At 41.8% G+C, this 25,839-nt stretch overlaps 1 protein-coding gene across 1 annotated transcript in view; it reads left to right on the forward strand.

Moving 5' to 3' along the window:
- Positions 1 to 25,839, forward strand: part of LOC126118681 (nephrin-like) — a 199,806-nt gene that overhangs the window by 120,615 nt on the left and 53,352 nt on the right. The window contains exons 7-8 of the mRNA XM_049915052.1: positions 373 to 579; positions 8,177 to 8,319. Coding sequence (XP_049771009.1) covers positions 373 to 579; positions 8,177 to 8,319 — 350 coding nt within the window. The remainder of the gene's footprint in view (positions 1 to 372; positions 580 to 8,176; positions 8,320 to 25,839) is intronic.

Here is a 25,839-nt window from a genome sequence, read left to right on the forward strand (position 1 = left end):
AATGGTATAAGAGTCCTTTGTAAACCGTACAGAACCTGTATTTATCCATTCCGGGACGACTGGAAGCTATTTTGAATCATAAAAGTCTTCGTACACTTTGTTAGGCATGGTGATGAGTTGTTTTTGTGGCGTTCTCATATTTTTGTCCACTCCCTGTATGTGTCGGGTCATGTAGCTACTCACAGCCGCTGCTGTAACTACCAAAGCATAGTATTCGTATACCGGGCTCCTGGACGTTTGACTATTGTTGTTGGCACCACTGGAATGGTGTCGTGACCATTACAGCACAGTGTTTATGTACTGGGTCCCTGGACGAGGAGTTACTAGTTGGTTGTTGTTTTTGATTCGGGTGTTGTTGTTTACGTTGTGCAGAAGAGGAGCCGCCGGTGCCGGTGGAGGCGCTGCTGTTGGCAGGGGTGCTGGTGGCACTGCTGCTGGTCGGTATCCCAGCCCTGCTGCTGGCGCTGCGCATGCGCAGAGCGCGCTTGCGGGCTGCCGCCAGCCAGAAGGAGCCGCCCCCACAGACACCAGCCACCGTCACCACCGAGGACAACCCTGACGTCATCCCAAATGAAGGAGGTGAGTGGAGCTTCAGTTTGTTAGATTGAAAATCTTAGTTACAAATAGCGCTGGGTGCTACGAAGTGTTATACGGGGTCGGAGGGTAAGGTGTAGAAGTATCCACATTCTTCCATTTGACTGAAGAAGTCATCCATTTGTAAGGTATGTGATCATCGAGATTTGGCATGTAGCAACTACATGGAAACGTCTTGATGGCTAAAAACTTTATTTATTACGTGATTCGAGCAATCATCATCAGATAAAATACCTTAGGAAAGCTCATAAAAGTGAGCAATATAAGGAAACGTCCAATGTCATGTCCAACTGTCATTGGGCGTATTTGCAAAAGATGTTATTCTGAGACTACGCATGCCAGCAATCTGTCATACGACTCAAAATAACATCTTTTCTTGTACAGATCACTTATCTGAGCTTTCCTACATATATATTATGTGACGATAATTACTGGAAATGCTTCATAAATAAAGATTTTAGTGTTCAAGAGGTTTCCACAGAATTGCTACGTGCCATATAGACATTTTTTCCTGTCTGAGCAATTAAACACAGCGCTGTGGATTATTTTCTTCTGGGTTTGCTTCTGTTTCATTCCAACCATTTTGGCCAACACGGCACGTAGTGTACGATGTAGCGTATACAACGGAAACATAAAATTCACTCCACGAACAAATCCTATTTCTTACAAGCAGTGTTCTTACGAAGAACAGACGACATTTTGTGGTGTAAACTAATTCATTCTAGGAACACCGTTTCCGCTGGTTTTCAAAATGCTATCGTAGCTTCTATAACCGCTACACCACACCAAAATTTATAACCTGTTTGAAGACCTGATGAAATTTAAGGCATCGCACGTCACACGAAGTGTATTATTTTCCAAGGAAAACTTAATTTGTCATCTCTCGTTTGTGAATTGACTGCATGAAACAACCATGAATTCTGAGTACGAATGTGCATAGTTATACACAATTACGTGTTGTTAAAGCTACATTGGAATAAAGCCTCAACATGTGTTCAAACTAAGTGCTCTGGGATTCGTACAGGATGCTTTATACATTCGCAGTTCTGTCGAACATGGTAGGTTCTGTTTCTTGTCACAAAGCAGAGGTTCGGACAATCAGATCAGTTCTGTGCAAATGATGTAAGATACACTACATTCTGATATCCCACTAAACCTCCACCAAAATAAACTAATTTGTTACTTAATTAAGAGGCGTAAACTCAGATAAGCTCACTGACCATGCAACTAGTCCAGCTCGACCTGTCCAAATTGTTAAGCGCGTTGGTGGACTTGTAGGTCTTACATGATGACTGTCAACCATTCCTAACCACTCGTTCACGATTAACCTTCCTGGTAAGATGTAGCAGCAATGGTGTGTCGGGACAAGTGGTCTATAGGTAAAGCGAGTGGGTGGAAACAGAAAGGTCGCGGGATCGAACCCGGCCAGAACCGGTAGTATTTCAGTCTGGGTAAAACAGCCTTCACCTCTGAGAGATGTGAAGACCCGCCAGGAACGTCTCGTCTTTCGAAAGCCACGTTAAAATGTAGGTACTCTTTTCACCGGTACAATTACTGCGGTGTTTTAGGACACGAAAGTCACCGGAGTGGCGTCGAAGTGAAAGATCTACACAAGGTTGCTGAGTGCTTAGCTACACGGAATTATAATTACAACAGTCGGGTATTCCAGATGTGATTAATTTCATTGCTAAAATACCCAGTTTATGTAAAAGTGTCCTCACCTGAGGGTAATCTTCTGAGCTGATCGCAATATCATAAGAATTTCTATGAGAAGCCGTCTGCGAAAGTTTCATTTAAGATTCGAAATCGAGCCATCATAGCGTCCGAACACACTGAAGGTGTTTAACTTGCAGGCTTCACGTGAGCGGTACCCTCCAGACTGCTACCTGATTTACACCTACAGCATTAGCCATTGCATTCAAACAGAAGTGCATCACTAAACATCTGTCACAAGTATGAAAATATTTCCAGATCACGCCTACCATCACCAACACCTGCAGAACAAAAATTCCTGTTTTTTTGAAAGAGTAGATGAGATAAATCAACGCTACTGTAGTGCAGATGCCTTCTGTGAGCGTGCTTATGATCGTAGATGAGGAATACCGCCTCTCCCATTTACCCTCATTCTCGCCGTGACAGACCAGAATACAAAGTCTACTTACAACTTAATCTTTTAGCAAAATGGCCCACATTATCTTGCCCTTGGTTTATGGGCAAGCGATCTACGCAACGAAGTGCCGTGTCAACAAAAAGACCAAGTGAATTTCCTTCAATGAAGCACAAGCTACTTAGAAATTGTTAAAAAATTCTCTTTAGCAGTTGTCTCCCAGTGTCTCCTCTTCGTTATTCGCACTATTCAGTCATACCTGCCCGCTCATACAGCTTAGGAAATTGATACATCTATAATTTGCAAGTGGTGATCAATCCGTAACTCAGCCGTCTGACTGGATTTTGTTGCCCAACCGGTAGTCAGTTACACGTATAGGCTTGTGTCATTTATCAGTGTTTGTGCTGTGACATTTTGAGACCTTGCCAATCTTTGGAAATTACGCTGGTGATAATGATTACGTAATAGTCGAAATCTGAATCAGTTTCAGTACATGATGTATTTGTTGACTGATCACTGTTCTTTAAATCTAAATATTCAATGATCGCTGGACGCACAAGTATTCAATTGCGTCCACCTTGTGAGATAACAGCCTGTTTACTGAACCCAATCTTCTCGAGAAACGTCGTCAATCAGAGATTTATTTTTTAAATGAGATCAGTGTCTTCTCTGAAAGATGACACGGCTCAATAGTCACATAATCACCGGCGATGCAAAATAAATGAATAAACAAGAAATTTTGTTATAACAATGGTCTTTCATAACTGGAGCATATTTTCAGTTTCGAATACAGCTAAAAATAAGTATCTAGTTACCATAAAGGGTCGAAATACAGTTATTATCTGTATGTATTATGTTTCGTTCTCATAATCACCATGGAGACTTAACTGTCTGTCGTATAGGTGTATTAGCTTTTGTATTTGCATTGCTTAAATTGTTCTTGCTTGTTGTCACGGTGTCCTACAGTACTTCATTAGAGATGAAACTTCGACCGTGCATTATTTCTTCATCTCTGGAGGAACGAGAAGTCACTTGGTGCTTTATCCTGGCCTCACAAGTGAATATTTCTCAAGATTGTTGAGTTAATTTGGCAACACAATGATGTAGGCTCAGGACTTTAGCGCGTTCCAGGTCTTCATGATATACGCAGCCATGCTACGTGACTTAAATGCATCACTCTTCACGAAATGATCACGAGGTATCGGGAGTATCGATTTGCTGCTCTCCAAATTTAATGAACTAGTTAAAACTTAAATGTGTCCAGTGTTTCTTTCACCCATGGGATGACTGTGACAATTACGCTTCCTTGTAATAATCCAGTTATCCAACTAAAAGTCTGTGTCAGACTAAATTTCTTTATCAGACAGCAGACTTCAAATATTCACCAATAACAAAACCTCCCCCCCCTCCCCCCATATAGCTTACAGCCTTCTATAATACCAGAAAAGAAAATTGTATCATGATAACGCCCAGAGTTAAATACGTCGAAAAATCACACTAGAACTAAACGGTACAGTTTCCCCAAGAACAAACAATACGGTGCCCCCCCCCCCCGCACCGTCCTACTAATAACCTCTCTACCTACGTCTCTGCATCCAGCAAGTGCTAAGAATTAGCTCTCTACCACAAAACGTGCGCCTAAATCACCATAACTCGGCCTTACAAGCAACAATTATCGTTCGCTGTTACTACAGCAACGCTGCTGACTACGAAACCCGGTATCGCCGATAACATTCCATGTCCAGACCCTACTGTCTTCCACAATGCTTAATGAGTGACTTCTCTATCTTAACAGATCGTAAGGCCCAGAAATTGGCAAGACATTTTAGCTTCTTAGCCAGTATACGCAAAATACGGAACTAACTTGTCAGTTATGGGCATTTTCATCATTTCTGCACAATACACACCCAATAACAAAATAGTTTCGTAACCAAATTTGACGAGCTAACGAGTCACTAAGACATCACGGGAAAAGCAATTTATATTGAGTGGGGGTGAAGTATCGTCGAATGCCACAATGTGTTCGGATTTGGCAAAAATATCTCCCCCACCCCCTTATCACCACAACTGCTAACAACTGGGATATCACACCTGTCACTAACAACTGGGCCGTCACACCTCTCATGTACGTTCAGACATCTTCTGAACATCTCACTGAAGTTCGCACATGTGGCAGTGACTACCGAAGTCTGCCTAACCACAGTTAAAGCATGTAATGTTACTCTCCGAGCTGAGATATGGACAAAATAATAACCCTGATAACCGTACCCTAACGACATGGGGAAGATACTTTGGAAGCTGTCACTTGCTTTAATCACAAAAATATGTTTGAGTGACGCTAAATGTTATCTTTACATAAGGACAAGTATTATCTTCTCAACAACTATTAAATCGTGAGTTAGACTCTTAATCTTTATATATGAAATTAGTGAATTTACTCATGGCACTTTTGTTGTCTATGCCTGCATTTACTTTCAGAACTCAAATTTATAATCAAATTAACTAATTTAGTAAGACTGAACCTTAAACTACTAGTGCATCCAAGCATAACCACAACAAAATAAAAACAATGAATAGTCGATGGAGTAAGACTGAGGACTGTGCCGTATTTTTGTTTACAAAATAATGACAGGTTTTATTGATCCTTCTGTAACTTCAAAAAGCTGATAAATCTTACACAAAAACGATAAGCACAAATCAGAAAAAGGATGTTGTTTGATTTGCAAATAATGCATTGGAGTACAAGCTACACAAATTCTCTCCTAAATTAATCCCTTTTACAACGCAGTCTTATTTGTTTACATTAATCCTCAGTGAGGCCCAATCTATTCAACTACGACCAAGAATATCAGAAATTACGGTTCACCTGAAAACAGAGAGCTGTGAATATCATTCAACAAGCCTACGCTGGTGCAGTAGTATTTTACTCTTTCACCTTGATTCAGGCGGCAGCAGAAAACGGCGCCCTGTGAGAGAAGAGCGGCGTGCTGTGGCAGCTGTAATGTTCTGATGTAGTGCATAAAAACATTTCAGCCTACTGATTATCAGAACACAGGAAACTTCCGTATCAGAGCCCTGAAATCCCAGCAGATTTTAATGTGAGGTGCACCCATCTGCTGGTCTGGCCAAACCAGTCTGACTCCCAGGCACGACGGTGCGTGGTGGAATTGTCAAATTTCAGACGGCTGACTGAGGACGATTACGTTCAACTTCGTAACATACAATATGTCGAAGATTATTTGCAGTTCCACTGTCAGTACAATTGGAAGCTGTCAATTCCTGTTAGTCCACCACAAATCTCACCCATTAGGGAAAGACCTGAAGTTCCCTACCAGGGGAGGACCAGAAGACGTAGAAGGCAAATAATCATTGAATCTCCCCTCTTGACTGTCTGTTGGCCTGGTAGCCAATCCAGACAACACCGGGGTTTCCACGCCAGAGGAGCAAGCGTCCAATTTGCATATCCTGCGAGGAGGCTGTTGTGTTGGCAGAAGAGCCAACACAGTGTTACGAGGGGAGGCCGAAATGCACGCGTTTTAGCTCACGCAGGCTGGCGTGAGGAGGGAAGAACTATACTGACGTGAGGTCTGGAACATGACAAGGAATTAGAATTCAGAAAGCGGACGTAATTAATTTCATACTTAACTTTTATCCATTAATGATGAACGTCGCTCTTGACGGTACATGATTCACAATATTATATGTTCAGAATACATTCATAGTAACTGAATATGGCGCCTTGCTAGGTCGTAGCAAATGACGTAGCTGAAGGCTATGCTAAACTGTCGTCTCTGCAAATGAGAGCGAATGTAGACAGTGAACCATCGCTAGCAAAGTCGGCTGTACAACTGGGGCGAGTGCTAGGGAGTCTCTTTACACTAGACCTGCCGTGTGGCGGCACTCGATATGCAATCAATGATAGTGGCGACACGCGGGTCCGACGTGTACTAACGGACCGCGGTCAATTTAAAGGCTACCACCTAGCAAGTGTGGTGTCCGGCAGTCACACCATAGAGACAATCAGTGACCCAAATCTCTCTTGTCTGTAACACGGAGGCTTAAGACTACTTAGGCGTCATTCTCACAATGAGCATGGCCATGTCTGAGCAAAAAATAGAGTAAAATCAACCTAGGAGGGACCACAGTCCCTCATTTACGTAGACATATAATCCTTCCTAGACGACCGTTTCCAGTTTCTGAAAGAAGGGTGTTAACCTTCCCAGACAGTCGTGCCAATGAAATATGTATGTTTTTTGCTGTTCGCTAAGAGAACCTGGCGACTCCGTGGCATCAGGGCAGTTACACACTTGTCTTCATTAAACACGCGCAACAGCCTCCTCTCCGTATCGTTCTAGGTTCCAACAAGAGAATGCGTGGAGTTCTATGCTCTTCCCACCATTTGCACAAAGGCTTAGGTTACAGCAGTTTCTCTTAAATGGCTCCTTCACCCACTTTGCGCCAACTGGCTACCATCGCGACAGACTTTCATCTGGCCCAGGTAAAATTTTTTGCGAACCTGGGCCCCCTTGTCCGACTCTAAAGTGGAAGGAGAAGAGTGTTACGGCCAGAAGTCCCTCTGCAGGTATGAACCACTGAGTGCTGCTTCCTAGAATCACTCACACAGCCTTGTTACTGCGCTCAGAATTTATGGCCCCCAATTCGTCTCTCTGCCTGTTCTCCATGACCTCTGCTATGGTCCTTCAGGTACAAGTTCTCTACAGGTTACACACACAGTTACAAGAACGTTCCGCCCGCTATTTCCTATTGTAAAAAAGTCACAAAGCACACATACCAAATATAATACTGGGGAACATCGAGATCATGACCTAAAATATGAACGTTTATCTGACTGACAATGTTGTTAAGGCGAGAGAGTGGCGTGTTGCTTCTCAACTTTGCAACCTGACGAAAGCGTGACTCATATCATAATTTGAACGTTTCTTCACAAAATAGCATTATATGCCGCAGTATTGACTGTTGTCTGCGATGAGAAGAAGATTTGTGACTTTCTCAAACGTAGAACTAGAAGACATTATTACGACGTGGCTCCTCAGAAGGGATATGAAAGGTGCAATTTAGTTGCGCCAAACTTGTCAATCCAGTCACAATGGTAATTATCTTGAAAAGTAATTCCTTCAGGTACATATAGCATAATGCTTTATGTTATACATACCTCTGTTATCAGTAAAATCGGAGACTGTATACAGCGCAGTTATTGCAATGAACAGAACGAAACTAAGACATGCAGTATTACATCGTCCTAATTATTTTAACGGCATGCATGTGACGTCACCGAAAATCTACTAGGAGAACTGCGATAGCAAACTCAGTAGCTTGTTACAGACGGCACGATATGAAGTCTGTTACACGATTATTTATGATAAGTTCTTATTCCTATCGGTATTCTCGTATTTTGGCACCAAACCCTGAAACAGCAGACTGAAGTTACTGGTGCACACTGCGTTGCTGTTGCAGACGTGAGCGCCGGGTACCTGGGCCTGCTGAAGCACCCCCTGCCCGCGGACACGAGGCAGCTGGTCAGCGACTCACCCACACCGACGCCGACGCCGCCCTCCGTCGTCTACCCTAAGACGGTCGCTGCAGCCACTCATGCCTCCGTAAGTGCCGTCGCTGCTGGCCCTAACGATGCAGTAAGCACTTACAGGAGAAGCAATGGTGTATTAAGATGTTTAAAGCGCCTTCGCAAGAATACGCTACAAATGAATAACGTCTGATTCTAGTGCTTGGGTGATGATTACTCGACAGCGAGCAATGAATACCTACATCTTAAATGGAGGATAATTAAAATTTAACATGTGGACAAAAACTGAAAAGTGTGATAGGTTACTGGTTAAACGGTGATGCCATAGGCTCTTGTGGAACTAAAAGGTAACTACGAAATGCATATAAGCTGTCAGATAACTTATCAGCAAGACTTTTCTTATATACAGAGTGGTCCATTCTTCGTAACCGGCCCAAATATCTCACGAAACAAGCGTCAAACGAAAAAACTACAAAGCACGAAACTTGTCTAGCTTGAAGGGGGAAACCAGAGGGCGCTATGGTTGGCCCGCTAGATGGCGCTGCCATAGATCAGACGGATATCAATTGCGTTTTTTTAGATAGGAATCCCCATTTTTATTACATATTATTGAAGTACGTAAAGAAATATGAATGTTTTAGTAGGACCACTTTTTCGCTTCGTGATAAATGGCGCTGTAATAGTCACAAACATATGAGTCACAATTTTAGACGAACAGTTGGTAACAGGTAGGTTTTTTTAAATTAAAATGCAGAACGTAGGTGCGTTGTACATTTCATTGCGGTTGTTCCAATGTGCTACATGTACCTTTGTGAACTTTTCATTTCTGAGAACGCATGCTGTTACAGCGTGATTACCTGTAAATACCACACTAATGCAACAAATGCTCAAAATGATGTACGTCAACCTCAATGCATTTGGCAATACATGCAACGACATTCCTATCAACAGCGAGTAGTTCGCCTTCCGTAACGTTTGCACATGCATTGACAATTCGCTGAGACATGTTGTCAGGCGTTGTCGGTGGATCACGATTGGAAATATCCTTCAACTTTCCCCACAGAAAGAAATCCGAGAACGTCATATCCGGTGAACGCGCGGGCCATGGTATGCTGCTTCGAAGACCAATCCACCTGTCATGAAATATGCTATTCAATACCGCTTCAACCGCATGCGAGCTATGTGCCGGACATTGATTGTCCATCACGTTGGAAGTACATCGCCATTCTGCCATATAGTGAAACATCTTGCAGTAACGTCGGTAGAACATTACGTAGAAAATCAGCATACATTGCACCATTTAGATTGCCATCAATAAAATGGGGGCCAATTATCTTTCCTTCCATAATGCCGCACCATACATTAACCCGACAAGGTCTCTGATGTTCCACTTGTCGGAGCCATCGTGGATTTTCCGTTGCCGAGTAGTGCATATTATGCCGGTTTACGTTACCGCTGTCGGTGAATGACGCTTCGTCGCGAAATAGAACGTGTGCCAAAAATCTGTCATCGTCTCGTAATTTCTCTTGCGCTCAGTGGCAGAACTGTACACGACGTTCAAAGTCGTCACCAAGCAATTCCTGGTGCATAGAAATATGGTATGGGTGCAATCGATGTTGATGTAGCATTCACAACACCGACGTTTTTAAGGTTCCTGATTTCGCGCAGTTTGTCTGCTACCGATGTGCGGATTAGCCGCGACAGCAGCTAAAACACCTACTTGGGCATCATCATTAATTGCAGATCGTGGTTGACGTTTCACATGTGGCTGAACACTTCCTGTTTCCTTAAATAACGTAACTATCCGGCGAACGGTGCGGACACTTGGGTGATGTCGTTCAGGAAACCGAGCAGCATACATAGCTCATGCCCGTTGGGCATTTTTATCCCAATAGCCATACATCAACAAGATATGGACCTTTTCCGGATTGGTAAACGGTCCAACCTACACGGGTAGTGTATCTCGAAGCAAATGCCGTCCGTACTGGCGGAATATTACGTGTTACCACGTATTTATGCGTTTGTGACTATTACAGCGCCATCTGTCACAAAGCGAAAAAAGTGGTCCAACTAAAACATTCATATTTCCTTACGTACGACACGAATGTGTAATAAAAAATGGGGGTTCCAATTTAAAAAAACGCAGTTGATATCCGTTGGACCAATGAGATCGCCATCTAGCGGGCCAACCATAGCGCCATCTGGTTTCCCCCTTCAAGCTAGACGAGTTCTTTGTAGTTTTTCCGTTTTATGCTTATTTCGTGAGATATTTGGCCCGGTCACTATCAATGGACCACCCTGTATAGGAAAATTGATTGTTGAGCTTCTACGGGTAAAAAATGGATTTTTTCTGCGTCGGAACATCATCACTATACATGGTTGAAATGGTAGGGACGTAAATACACTGGCCAACAAAATTAAAGCATCATTTTTCGAACTCCGCTAATTATCTCCCATTCCAACGCATACGACTGAAATTTGACTCAAAGGTGCCTACAAACTTCCTCTGTAACACTGCAATAAGGTGGGGTCCTACGACGTCAACGTCGGTATAGGCAGCGCTTCATACATAAAAGTGTCGAGAAAAGATCACAGCCCAGTTCATGTCACCTGTTAGGTGGATTAGTGATTTCATATTGGCACCAAATTTCATCACAATGCTGCTCAACGCCACCACGGATGTTTTACCCAATGGAAAGGTCGCCATAATCCCTCCCACCCACATTTCACCCTTCCTTTTGATGCCGCTGCGATGGATGTCAGAACCGCGACATTCGACATTGAAAGCATAAGAATTTCTTGCGGTGGTGGAGAAAAACTTTTCAGGCACACCGCTATTCAGAACCAACACGAAAAGACCTCAGAGAGTAGCATAAAGGGCATCAAAGAAACCACCTTTTCCCCTTAGGCTTTGATTCCCACCCATTTCGTGGGTGTTAACGACAGTTCACAATGCGATAAGCAGCAGGATGACGTTATTGATAATGTTCAACGCTGATGCCAGCCCATTAATATTGCAACCCTGCCCTAAGGACATCGTGTGGCTGCTACCCCATTGAACTTCATCTGATTTCTTTGGAGTGTAGATGCTCCGGTATACAGGGTAAAGTCATCAGGGACAGCTGAAAACCATTCGACAGAACCCGAATTTCGAGTCCTCCTGCGGTTTGATCACAGGGCCGGAGGGGGTTTTCAATATCAACATGCTTGTGAATAAAACGGCAAAGAGTCCAGAAGTCCTTCTAAGGTTCCCCCAGTTCGGCAACACCCTCGGTGTCACCACGAACCTTTGTTGAGCACATTGCAAATGTACCTTCAGAAACCCATAAGAAAACAGCTTAATTAGAAAGCTGCGTGGCGCTGTTCTGACCTCCATCGTAGTGCGTCAAAAGAACGAGAGAAATGTAGGTAATAAGGGCTGTGATGAACTTCCCACCGAGTGAATCGTCAACTGCACGACAAAACTAAAGCATCAGTTTCTCGAACCCTCGTAACTGCCTCCTATTCCAACGTACAATTTTAAATTTTGGTGCCAATGTGACATCATTAACCCATCCTACAGCTCACTTGAACTTCTGAACTATGGCTTTTTTTTTTGCCCGTATCCACAGTTTAGTGTTTGTAGCGTTGTTTAGCCCGTGAGTGCACCGCAGGCGTTATGCTTTTGGACCGTTACAGAGAAATCTTCTAGGCACCTGTAAGCCAAAATTTAAAATTGTACGTTGGTATGGGAGGCAGTTAAGAGGGTTCGAGAAAGTGATGCTTTAGTTTTGTCGTGCAGTGTATTTGAGAAAGTTATGGAGTTAGTTAACCAGTATTGAAGTGCATAGACACACTATAACAATTTTTTCACAATTGACATAACTAAATACTTGATTTAAATACCAATGACGAGTGAATGAGTTTGAAGTAGAGTACGACGATATCAGTTGGCACAGATGTTTTGACTCGAAGGTGTAACTGATACAGGAATGTACCTAAATATGGACAATTACTAACCGTAACCGGTAATTTCCACCACGTCCTATCTGCATTATCTGAATTCCTCAGAGATTACTGCAAAAAGCTTTGCGAATAGCATGCCTGAGTGGAAGGGCATAGCGGAGTAGAGCCTGAGAGACTTAGCAGGGACGATGTAATTTTCTTATTATCTTTCCCTTTTAGTAGTCTGACAACGTAGAGGGCGGAATCGTATACAAATCCCAACATATAGAGAGCAACTAGTGACGTGATGACACTCGAAGTTTTTCTGTGACGAACGCACATTCCACGAAATGTTGCTGCCTTTCAGTGCACGTCCCATACCATACGCTTTTGTGAAAAGTGTTTTTCGTTAGTGATAGAGTTTGTTTCTCGAGCTATAGCTTGCTGCGTGCATATTTCATTTCGAATGTAATGTAAGAAAGGAATGACAGACCCTCGATCTGCAGCAACCGTCGATCGCGACATAACCAAAATTCACACCTTTCGTAAACTTGTGTTCTTAATTACAAGTTAAAATATACTCTATCTCACATAAATCCAAATAAAACTCCATCTAAATCTACATCTACATACATACTCCACAATCCACCATACGGTGCATGGCGGAGGGTACCTCGTACCACAACTAGCATCCTCTCTCCCTGTTCCACTCCCAAAGAGAACGAGGTAAAAATGACTGCCTATATGATTCTGTACGAGCCCTAATCTCTCTTATCTTATCTTTGTGGTATTTCCGCAAAATGTAAGTTGGCGGCAGTGAAATTGTACTGCAGTAAGCCTCAAATGCTGGTTCTCTAAATTTTCTCAGTAGCGATTCACGAAAAGAGCGCCTCCTTTCCTCTAGAGACTCCCACCCGAATTCCTGAAGTATTTCCGTAATACTCGCGTGATGATCAAACCTACCAGTAACAAATCTACCAGCCCGCCTCTGAATTGCTTGTATGTCCTCCCTCAATCCGACCTGATAGGGATCCCAAACGCTCGAGCAGTACTCAAGAGTAGGTCGTATTAGTGTTTTATAAGCAGTCTCCTTTACAGATCTTCCCAAAATTCTACCAATGAACCGAAGACGACTATCCGCCTTCTCCACAACTGCCATTACATGCTTGTCCCACTTCATATCGCTCTGCAATGTTACGCCCAAATATTTAATCGACGTGAATCTGTCAAGCTCTAAACTACTAATGAAGTATTCAAACATCACGGGATTCTTTTTCCTATTCATCTGCATCAATTTACATTTACCTATATTTAGAGTTAGCTGCCATTCTTTACACCAATCACAAATCCTGTCCAAGTCATCTTGTATCCTCCTACGGTCACTCACCGATGACACCTTCCCGTACACCACAGCATCATCAGCAAATAGCCGCACATTGCTATCCACCCTACCCAAAAGATCATTTATGTAGATAGAAAACAACAGCGGACCTACCAGACTTCCCTGGGGCACTTTAGGTGATACCTTCACCTCCGATGAACACTCACCATCGAGGAAACGTACTGGGTTCTATTACTTAAGAAGTCTTCGAGCCACTCACATACTTGGGAACCAAACCCGTATGCTCGTACCTTAGTTAGAAGTCTGCAGTGGGGCACCGAGTCAAACGCTTTCCGGAAGTCCAGGAATATGGCATCCGTCTGATACCCTTCATCCATGGTTCGCAAGATATCATTTGAAAAACGAGCGAGTTGCGTTTCGCAGGAGAGATGCTTTCTAAAGCCGTACTGATCCATAGACAGCAACTTCTCTGTCTCAAGGGAATTCATTATATTCGAACTGAGAATATGTTCGAGAATCCTGCAAACAAACCGATGATAAGGATAATGGTCTGTAATTTTGAGGATCTGTCCTTCTACCGTTCTTATATACAGGCGTCACCTGCGCTTTTTTCCAGTCGCTCGGGATTTTACGTTGGGCAAGAGATTCGATAAATTCAAGTTAAGTAAGGAGCCAATGCAGTAGAGTACTCTCTGTAAAACCGAATTGGAATCCCATCAGAACCTGGCGATTTATTTATTTTCAACCCATTCAGCTGCTTCACAACCCCAGGGATGTCTATCACTATGTCCTCCATACAGGAATCTGTACGAGACTGAAACGGCGGTGTACAAAAATAAATTCATAGAACCGCACATCCCAGATTATTTTCATCCCACCCTAATTTTTCATATCCTGCTGAAAATATTCCAACTACCTTTGGATCACGTTCATCTCTTATATCATATATACTCTACTAGAAAGCTGTGCATCATATAAACTGTATGAAATAGAAAAGAATGAGAAAATTAAAAATAAAACAGTGACATCTGCTTTCTTTAGCGGTGTTAATAAAAGTCCAATAGTGTGTTACAACCACGATACTTCTTACGATGCGTTTTGTTAGCGTCTCAGCCGTTCGACATTTGAACATTGTGCATTGGTGATACTTCGACATAAGAAAAGACTCTACGTAAAAGCGATGTATGAAATCCTAGACAAATGTGCAATGGAATTCGGATTTCTGAAAATGGCGTCCCTTGCCAACAGTTCTTCCCATTATTTTCTACAACTGGTACTTTAACAATAAAATTGGTCTTACTACATCACCACGTCATTTTGTATTCATGTTCTCGATCACTACTTCGCTGGGTGTTAGAAACGTAGAAACGTACTTCAAAATGGTAGAGGAAACTCAGTGGAGATAGCAACAGTTGCTGAAACATTGACAAATATTACAAGATCCTGTCAAACACCAAGGTCGGTTTTACAGCAATGTCTGTGAAACACACGCTCACAGATGTGTAAGAACTTCATTGAGAAAAAATCCCGCTGCGGTCGGAGGTTCGAATTCTGCCTCGGGCATGGATGTGTGTGATCTCCTTAGGTTAGTTAGGTTTAAGTAGTTCTAAGTTCTAGGGGACTAATGCTGTACATTAGTGGTACATTGATGTATAGACACGCAGAAAACTCGAAAATTACCGAAATAATGAATTACGAACCAAACAGACCTTGAAACTACTTGTAGATCACTGAAAAAATGCATGTGAAACGCTTTGCAGACACTCTCACTAATTATAAACTGTCGAAATAATGTTGTTGTTGTTGTTGTGGTCTTCAGTTCAGAGACAGGTTTGATACAGCTCTCCATGCTACTCTATCCTGTGCAAGCTTCTTTATCTCCCAGTACCTACTACAACCTACATCCTTCTGAATCTGTATAGTGTATTCATCTCTTGGTCTCCAACTACGATTTTTATCCTCCACACTGCGCTCCAATACTAAATTGGTGATCCCTTAATGCCTCATAACATGTTCTACCAACCGATCCCCTCTTCTAGTCAAGTTGTGCCACAACTTTCTCTTCTCTCCAATTCTATTCAATACCTCCTCATTAGTTATGTGATCTACCCATCTAATCTTCAGCATTCTTCTGTAACACCACCTTCTATTCTCTTCTTGTCTGAAGTATTTATTGTCCACGTTTCACTTCCACACATGGATACATTCCATAGAAATACTTTCAGAAACGAGTTCCTGACTCTTAAATCTATACTCGATGTTCAGAAACACTCTCCTTGCCATTGCCAGTCTACATTTTATATCATCTCTACTTCGATCATCATGAGTTATTTTGCTCCCCAAATAGCAAAACTCATTTACTACTTTAAGCATCTCATTTCCAAATCTAATTCCCTCAGCATCACACGATTTAATTCGACTACATTCCATTATCCTCGTTTTTCTTTTGTTGATGTTCATCTTATACCCTCCTTTCAAGACACTGTCCATTCCGTTCAGTTGCTCTACCAGGTCCTTTGCTGTCTCAGACAAACTTACAATGTCATCGGCGAACCTCAAACTTTTTATTTCTTCTCCATGGATTTTAATTCCTTCTCCAAACTTTTATTTTGTTTCCTTTACTGCTTGCTCGATATACAGCTAGTCTACTCCTGGGGTCTTGTTCAGGCTTAGGTTTTTTCATGCTCTGTCAGACTCTTAACGCAGTATCATATCTCCCATTTCATCTTCATCTACATACTCTTCCGTTTCTATAATATTGTCCTCAAGAACGTCGCCCTTGTATAGACCCTCTATATACTCCTTCCACCTTTCTCCTTTCCCTTCTTTGCTTAAAACTGGGTTTCCATCTGGGCTCTTGATATTGATGCAAGTGGTTTTCTTTTCTCCAAAGGTCTCTTTAATTTTCCTGTAGACAGTATCTATCTTACACTTAGTGATATTCGCCTCTACATCTTTACATTTGTCCCCTAGTAATCCCTGCTTAGCCATTTTGCACTTCTTGTCGACCTCAATTTTGAGACGTTTGCATTCCTTTTGTCTGCTTCATTTACTGCATTTTTGTATTTTCTCCTTTCCTCATTTAAATTAAATATCTCTTCTGTTAGCCAAGGATTTCTATTAGCCCTAGTCTTTTTACCATCTTGATCCTCTGCTACCTTCACTGTTTCATCTCTCAAAGCTACCCATTCTTCTTCTACTTTATTTCTTTCCCCCATTCTTGTCAATCGTTCCATAATTATCTCCCTGAACCTCTCTACAACCTCTTGTTCTTTCAGTTCATCCAGATCCCGTCTCCTCAAATTTCCACCTTTTTGCAGTTTCTACAGTTTTAATCTACAGTTCATAACCAAAGGATTTGGTCAGAGTCCACATCTTCCCCTGGAAATGTCTTACAATTTAAAACCTGGTTACTAAATCCCTGTCTTTGTATTACATAATCTATCTGAAACCTTCTAGTATCTCCAGGCCTCTTCCATGTATACAACATTCTTTCGTCATTCTTGAACCAAGTGATAGCTATGATTAAGTTATGCTCTGTGCAAATTTCTACCAGGTGGCTTACTTTGTAATTTATTCCCTTCTCTCCGTTTTCCTACTACCGAATTCCAGTCACCCACGACTATTAAATTTTCGTCTCCCTTCACTATCTGAATAATTTCTTTTATCTCGTCATACATTTCATCAATTTCTTCGTCATCTGTGGAGCTAGTTGGCATATAAACTTGTACTACTGTAGTAGGTGTGGGCTTCGTGTCTATCTTGGCCACAATAATGCGTTCACTATGCTGTTTGTAGTAGCTTACCAGCACTCCCATTTTTTATTCATTATTAAACTTACTCCTGCATTACCACTATTTGATTATGTATTTATAACCCTGCATTGACCTGACCAAAAGTCTTGTTCCTCTTGCCACCAAACTTCACTAATTCATACTATATATAACTTTAACCTATGCATTTCCCTTTTTAAATTTTCTATCCTACCGGCCCAATTAAGATTCTGACTTTCCATGCTCCGATCCGTAGAACACCAGTTTTCTTTCTCCTGATAACAACGTCCTCCTGTGTAAACCCCACCCAGAGACCCGAATGGGAGACTATTTTACCTCCAGAACATTTTACCCAAGAGGATACCATCATCATTTAACCATACAGTAAAGTTGCATGCCCATGGGAAAAATTACGGCTGTAGTTTCGCCTTGGTGTCAGCCCTTCGCTGTACCAGCACAGCAAGGCCATTTTGATTAGAGTTACAAGGCCAAATCAGTCAATCATCGAGATTGTTGCCCCTGCAGCTATTGAAAAGGCCGCTGCCCCTCTTCAGGAACCACACGATTGTCTGGCCTCTCAACAGATACCTCTCCATTGTGGTTACACCTACAGTACGGCTATCTGTATCGATGAGGCACGCAAGCCTCCCCACCAAGAGCAAGGTCCATCGGTTATCTGGGAGAGGGGCGAAATAATCTATACAATTTATTTGGGGAGTGATTTCAATAGTTGATTTATTTCATTGATACATAACACTAACCCTGGCGTGCTCGAGTCACAGTAAATAGTCTACAGACCGGCAAATCACTTGTAAATCACCAAAATAATGCAGTATACAGATGTACAGAGACGCAAAAAACTCATAAATTGTCAAAATAATCCACGTAAAAGGATCTGCAAACCCGTTTGTTAATCGTTGATTGTAGAAATAATGCACTGTACAGTCTGCACACCTGTTCACAAAAGAATGCAACAGACACAAAAAAATTTGTAAATTGTCTAAAGATAGTGCATGTGTAATGCTACGCACACACACCCACACAATGCTCAAACAGCCGGAAATAATGCAATGCATAATCAACCATTGCACATAAAAAATGCTTTCGAATTATCATCAACTGTGACATATCAGCGAACTGCCCCTACAGATCTCCAAGGTGGCATGCTGGATGATTCACTCATGCTGAACCCATACACGAGACGCCTCTCAGCTGCATGCCCATGTTTACTGTTGCTGGCGTGATGCCTCCCTCCCTGCAGTCCAGCAAAGACCTAATTGCCGAGCGACTCACCATTGCAGTCGCAGATGAAAGGTTGTCAGTGTTATACTGACCTCACAGATCTACGTAAATGGCAGACAAGTCTCTTTCTCTTTGACCGCAGTATAGAAATCTGTTGCAATACTACCCAGAACAGCAAAGGGTGAATTGTTCCTAGCAATTCTAACGCAACATTTGAGATGCTTCTAGCCATGCACATGTTTACCTGACTAGCGTGACGGATGCATCACCGTGTAATGTTCGTGTAGTGACTCACCATCGCAGGTGCAGTTAAAAGGTTCTCATGTTCTAGTGATGTCACATGGCTATATAAATATGAGCCAACTCCACCTCTCAGAAATTGTACAGTGCCATAGAAATAGTTATGGTCGTTTTGTAGGAGCTTTCGTGATGTCTCAGCTTGTCTTCATGGAAATTCTTATTCTAACTGATCCTGTTTTCCGAAAATAGCCTAGAATAACGCTGAATGCATTGCTCCTGATAGTCCTAACGTGGCTCCCCGACCATCACATGTTACCCTTCCTGGAAATCGTTAAGACCTGCTTTGAACAAAATTTTCTGGAACGCTAACGTTCTCACTGCTATGAAGCGGCTCCTATGTCCCAACACAAATGACGTCATGCGAATGAATGGGGCATTCTGATCAGCTCTTACTGAATTTTCCCACCAAATTACTGACGCTGCCGGTGTGGAAGTAGTGTTCGCGTTTTTCTGCAGACACGTTTTTCTGTGGCAAAACTATTTTGTACAGATCGCCATATTGCACTAACAGTTAAACCCTGCAAAATTGACCCACAGATCGCCAAACACAGAAAGGCTCTTGCTCAATTACACTGTTCTCTTACAGAAAACGGAAGCTTGAATATTTCAGCATGAAACCTATCTCCACATCACTGTAGTTAACACTCAATTCGTATCCAGTGCCATACAAAATCGCTGCTTTTGCAGGCATATATCTATCCACCACCAGACACTCGTACATATACTTCAAAGAGATTCAACATAAACAGATGCACCGTACATACTCCTCCCAGCACTAGAAATTCCCTGCAAGGTCGGGCAGTCATCCCCCACAGTCGACGGTGACATGTCATCCGCCCCCATCACAGGACCAGAGCGCGCTCAGTGGACTGAAGTCACTCTTCGAACTCATAGTGCAATTTTACAGTAATTTCAACACCGACTAATGATGCGAGATTATGTTTCCCAATTTCAGTATCATCACCAAACCACCCCTTCTCTACTTTGCCAATATCATTGTGAATATATATAGAGGACTGTGCAGTAATTCCATTCATTCTTAATTCTCGAACATATATATCATTTATATCTACGAGTGTCTAGCGGTCGATAACTATTTTCATAATAGAAAAAGGGCGATTTTGTATGGCGCAGGATACGAATTGTGTATTTACTACATAGATATGGTACGTGGAGATCGGTTTCACGCTGAAATATTCAAGCTTCTGTAGTCTGTGTCACAGCAGTGTAATTGAGAAAGAGTCTTTCTGCATTTGAAGATGTGTAGGCCACTTTTGCAGGGATTAACTATCAATGCAATATGGTGATGTGTACAAATAGTTTTTCCACTGAAAGTCTCATCTGCAGAAAGAAGAAGGCAGACAGTGCTTCCACACCGGCATCATCAGTAATTTGGCGGGTAAATTCAGTAAGAGCCAGTCACATGCTCCATTCATTAACAATACATCGTTTGTGCTGGGACATAGGAGCCTCTGCATAGCATTGAGAACGTTCACGTTTTCGAGATGTTTGTTGAAAGCAGGATTTAACTATTTCCAGTAAGGGAAACACGTGATAGACAGGAGGCCACGTTGGGACCAGTAGGAGGAATGCATTCGGCGTTGTTATAGGCTATTTTTGTAAACAGGTTCTGTTAGGACAAGAATTTACATGCAGAGAAGCTGAGACATCATGAGAGCTCCTACAAAACCGACCATTAACTGTTTCTGTGGCTCTTTATGATTTCCGAAAGGTAGACTTGGCTCTTATTTACATAGCTATTTGACATCAGTAGAACACTAAGAAATTTTAGCTGCGCTAGCGACTGTGAGTCGTTATGCAAACATTTTGCGGCGATGCATCAACCACGTTGGGCAGGTAAACATGTGCACAGCTAGACACAACTCAAATGTCCCGTTAGGATCGCTATGAACAATGCACCCTGTGCTATTCTGGGAAGGATTGCAGTGGATTTCTACAGTGCATTTAGAGAGAGAGACTTGGCTGTCATTTACATAGACCTGTGACGTCAGTACAACACTGACAACCTCTTATCTGCACCTATGATGGTTAGTCGCTCAGCAATTATGACTTCGTTGGACTGCAGTTAGAGAGGCGACGCCCCAGCAACAGTAAACACATGTATGCAGGCCAGAGGCACCTTGCATGTGGGACCGGCAAGAGTGCACCATCCACTGTGCACATCTTAGAGTTCTGTATGGGGGTAGTTTGCAGGTACGTCGCAGATGACGATAGTTCAAAAGGTTTTTTACGTGTAATGAGTGTTTATGCTCTGCATTAATTTCGGCTGTTTAAGCGTTGTGAGCGTGTTACCATAGTGTTACACATGCATTATCTTTTGACAATTTGTGAGTTATTTTTGTGTCTGTTGCATTATTTTGTGAACGGGTGTGCAGGCTGTGCATTGTATTATTTCTACAGTCGTCAATTAGCAAACGCGTTTGCAGATCTTTTACATGGCTTATTTTGACAATTTACGAATTGTTTGCGTCTCTGAACATTAGTGTACCGCAGGTCTGTAGACTATTTACTGTGACCCCAAGCAAGCCAGGCTGAGTGTTTTGTATCAGTGTATTAAATAAACTACATGAAATCCGTCCCTAAATAAATTGTTCCAAAATAAATAAAGTACTCTCCTTCCTCTCTCCAGTAGCTGGACACTGATTCAGTCCTTCTCCCTCCACTTTTCCCCCAGACCGCCATGAGACGACAGCGCCCTCTGGTAGCAGTACTGTGAACTAGGTCATTTGAACTCTGGACCTCATAGTGAACACACTGGACGAAGCTACTGCTTCAAATTGTTTAAATAAAGACTGGCAATTATAATGTTACATATACGAAGTACCTAGGCGATGGGGACTCTAAAGCTTTCAATAAAATTAATGAGTTAAATGTTTATGGTGATACCTTGGTAACAAACTGGAGTGTTCTGGAGATGTGCCAAAGAGGATGGGTGTTAGATTGTAGAATCTACAAAGAGTAATAAAAGGAAAGGTGCAAGCTGATGGAAAATCTCTGTCTGGCTGAGGCAGATTGACAGAAACTGAAATAGACGTTCTTCAGAGTTATTATGGACTTGCCATTAGACGAAAGGCACCTCCAAATGATGTTACACCAATGAGGAAATCTGTATGGGCCACCTACTTTCACAAGTTGTCCACAGATGACCACCCTGTTCACAGACTCCTAAATGAGCAGATTCTTGGTGTGGTTACAAAAATGCGAAAGAAAGTGGTCAGATATGCCATCAGAGGCATTCTCTTCCTGAGCGTCTTATGAATGAAGTAAAACCAATTTTTAGAGACCTGAGTGACCCTGTTTTGATTGGTAAATGTTTTCATGGAGGCACTCAGAATACAAATGAAAGTTTCAACCATTGCATATGGGAAAGATTACCCAAGAATGTTTTTGTAGGACTAAATACATTAAACGTTGGTGTAACATATGCAGTGATGTGTTTCAATGGTGGAGTGATAGGAAGGTTGGAAGTCCTGAGAAATTTAGGCATGAAATGTGGCTCTAATATGGAAGATCATTTGCTTACGTGTGAGAAACAATGGGTGCATGAAGCTGAAACATTCGCTCTTCAAGTTACCAAAGAAGCAAGAAGTCCTAAAAGGAACGCCAAGAGAAAGCTTGTATATGAAAAGTGCTGTAGGATGAAAACTATGCTTCAGGAATGTTCTGAGGCACAGTTTAATTGAACTCATATCGTCATTCACACTTTCACACAAACTGTATTTTTCAAAATTCAGGTAACAATATTTCCTAAAAATTATAAAGCATTGCTCAAATATTTTTCTGTAACTTGCAATAGTCCATAATTATGCAGTAGACCCAAGCTTTGTTGCATAATCAACTACATTATAGACTAAATAACATTTTTATTAGGAGAAAAATATAAAAAATTAAAATTTAATATGTGATATTTTTTATCCTTGTAATATACATAATCGGTGGAATTAAATAGGTCTAGTACCTCAGCTACCATGTAATGCATATATGATAAAGATCTGGTCTCCTTCAAATGTTTAACATTGGATCAAAGGGTACCCTAATTTGAGGAAGCATTTTGGAAATAAATGCATAAACTTCTTTGTAATTTTTTATAACCCTAAGGAGGTTCATAAATATTCAAAACACCTCTAATTTGTTCAGAAAGTGTGCTGCATTACGTGATATCAACAAAAAAAATCTGAAAAACATATACATAATAAACAGAAGTAGCTGTTGACTTTTACGTAATATTGAGCCGAATAAGTTCCTGTATCCTTAATGGAAGACATCGAAGCAATTCAAAGGCGGCCTCCTAGATTTGTTACCGGTTGGTTCGAACAACAGGCAGATATTATTGACATGCTTCGGGAGCTCAAATGAGAATTCGTGGGGTATTGCGAAGTTCTTTTCGAGGAACACAATTGAGAAAATTAGAACCGTAACGGGAAATCTGACAGCAGAACGATTCTACCGCCATGAGCGTAAATTTCGCGTAAGGGTCATGAAGATAAAGTAAAAGAAATTAGGGCTCGTATGGAGGCATACACGCAATCCTTTTTCCCTCGCTCTGTTTGTCGCGATTGGAACTGGAAACGAAACGATTTGTAGTGATACAGGGTATCCTCTGCCACGCACCGTACGGGTGCCTGCGGACTATATATGTAGGTCTAGCTCTAGATATGCTCCTTTATTGACAAATTCTGTGAAGAACTTCCATATTTTTAACAGTCCATCTCATTTTTACCTTTCTTATATAGCTCAATATCTATTCTTTTCCGGTTTTCCTATAGTCCACTAGTCCGACAATTCACTTCCATAAAATGCTGTGCTCATTCAGAAATTTCTTTCTCGGATTAAGACCGATGTTGGGCGGTGGACCATTATTTCAGCCAGAAATGCTCTCTTTAGTACTTGAACATCAACAGTCACAACCGCAAGAAACTTCTTTTTTTATGAGGTTGCCGGTTTCCGTCTGATTTAGATCATCTTCAGGCCTACCACTTCGATGGTAGGCGGTGGTGATGAACGGAGCAGGCGCTACGACTTCACGTACACTAACTCTTCAAGCTGAAGCAATTAGCGTTTGTTGAGTCGTAGCGCCTGCTCCGTTCACCACCAAAATTCACCATCATGGTGGTAGGTCTGAAGATGGTCTAAACCATGTTGTTCGGAATATACTTCATAAAAAAGACGGTTCTTTCCGTTGTTACTGCCCGTGTTCATTTTTATGGTCACTTGCTAGTGAATCTGCTTCAAAAATTCGAAAGTTTTTTTCCGTCTTAAACCAATATTTAGAGCTTTGTGAACAAAACGGTAATCAAATGAATCGATTCGGACTTCGGGGACATCTTTAAAACAAATTTAAATATATGTCGGTATGCGGTCTTGGACTCCAAAGGGTTTGCAAATGTGTTGGAAAATATGCCTTATGGAAGAACTGTAAAAATAGAAAAGTTAGAGTGTGTTGCCCATGTTCAGAAGAGGACGGGAACACGTTTACATAAAAGCTAATAAAAGATATTAAGGGGAATCTCAGTGATGGCAAACCAATTGGTGATCGAAGTCGTCTTACTAGGGAAGAGGTGGAAAAACCATAGCTCCATTATGGTTTAGCCACAAGAAAGAATCGATACAATATAGAAGCCATGAAGAAAGCAGTATGGGCTACCTTTTCCACAAAGCTTCTACGGATGACCATCCACAGCATGCTCTCTGTGACAGTGGTGTAGACACATGGTTGTTGTTGTTGTTGTTGTGGTCTTCATTCCTGAGACTGATTTGATGCAGCTCTCATTGCTACTCTATCCTGTGCAAGCTTCTTCATCTCCCAGTACCTACTGCAACCTACATCCTTCTGAATCTGCTCAGTGTATTCATCTCTTGGTCTCCCTCTACTATTTTTACCCTCCACGCTGTCCTCCAACACTAAACTGGTGATCCCTTGATGCCCCAGAACATGTCCTACCAACCGATGCCTCCTTCTAGTCAAGTTGTGCCACAAACTTCTCTTCTCCCCAATCCTACTCAATACTTCCTCATTAGTTATATGATCTTCCCAGATAATCTTCAGCATTCTTCTGTAGCACCACATTTTGAAAGCTTCTATTCTCTTCTTGTCCAAACAATTTATCGTCCATGTTTCACTTCCACACATGGCTACACTCCAAACAAATACTTCCACAAACGACTTCCTGACACTTACACCTATACTTGATGTTAACAAATTTCTCTTCTTCAGAAATGCTTTCCTTGCCATTGCCAGTCTACATTTTATATCTTCTCTACTTCGATTGTCATCAGTTATTTTGCTCCACAAATAGCAGAACTCCTTTATTACTTTAAGTGTCTCATTTCCTAATCTAATTCCTCATCATTACCCCACTTAATTCGACTACATTCCATTATCCTTGTTTTGCTTTTGTTGATGTTCATCTTAGATCCTCCTTTCAAGACACTATCCATTCCGTACAACTGCTCTTCCGAGTCCTTTGCTGTCTCTGACAGAATTACAATGTCATCGGTGAACCTTAAAATTTTTATTTCTTCTCCATGGATTTTAATACCTACTCCGAATTTTTCTTTTGTTTCCTTTACTGCTTGCTCAATATACAGATTGAACAACATCTGGGAGAGGCTACAACCCGTCTCACTCCCTTCCCAACCACTGCTTCCCTTTGATGTCCCTCTACTCTTATAACTGCCATCTGGTTTTTGTACAAATTGTAAATAGCTTTTCGCTCCCTGTATTTTGCCCCGCCACCTTCAGAATTTGAAAGAAAGTATTCCAGTCAACATTGTCAAAAGCTTTCTCTAAGTCTACAAATGCTAGGAACGTAGGTTTGCCTTTCCTTAATCTATTTTCTAAGATAAGTCGTAGGGTCAGTATTGCCTCACGTGTTCGAATATTTCTACGGAATCCAAACTGATCTTCCCCGAGGTCGGCTTCTAATAGTTTTTCCATTCGTTTGTAAAGAATTCCTGTTAGTATTTTGCAGCCGTGATTTATTAAACTGATAGT

Source organism: Schistocerca cancellata, chromosome 1 (genome assembly GCF_023864275.1).
Source record: "Schistocerca cancellata isolate TAMUIC-IGC-003103 chromosome 1, iqSchCanc2.1, whole genome shotgun sequence".
NCBI lineage: Eukaryota > Metazoa > Arthropoda > Insecta > Orthoptera > Acrididae > Schistocerca > Schistocerca cancellata.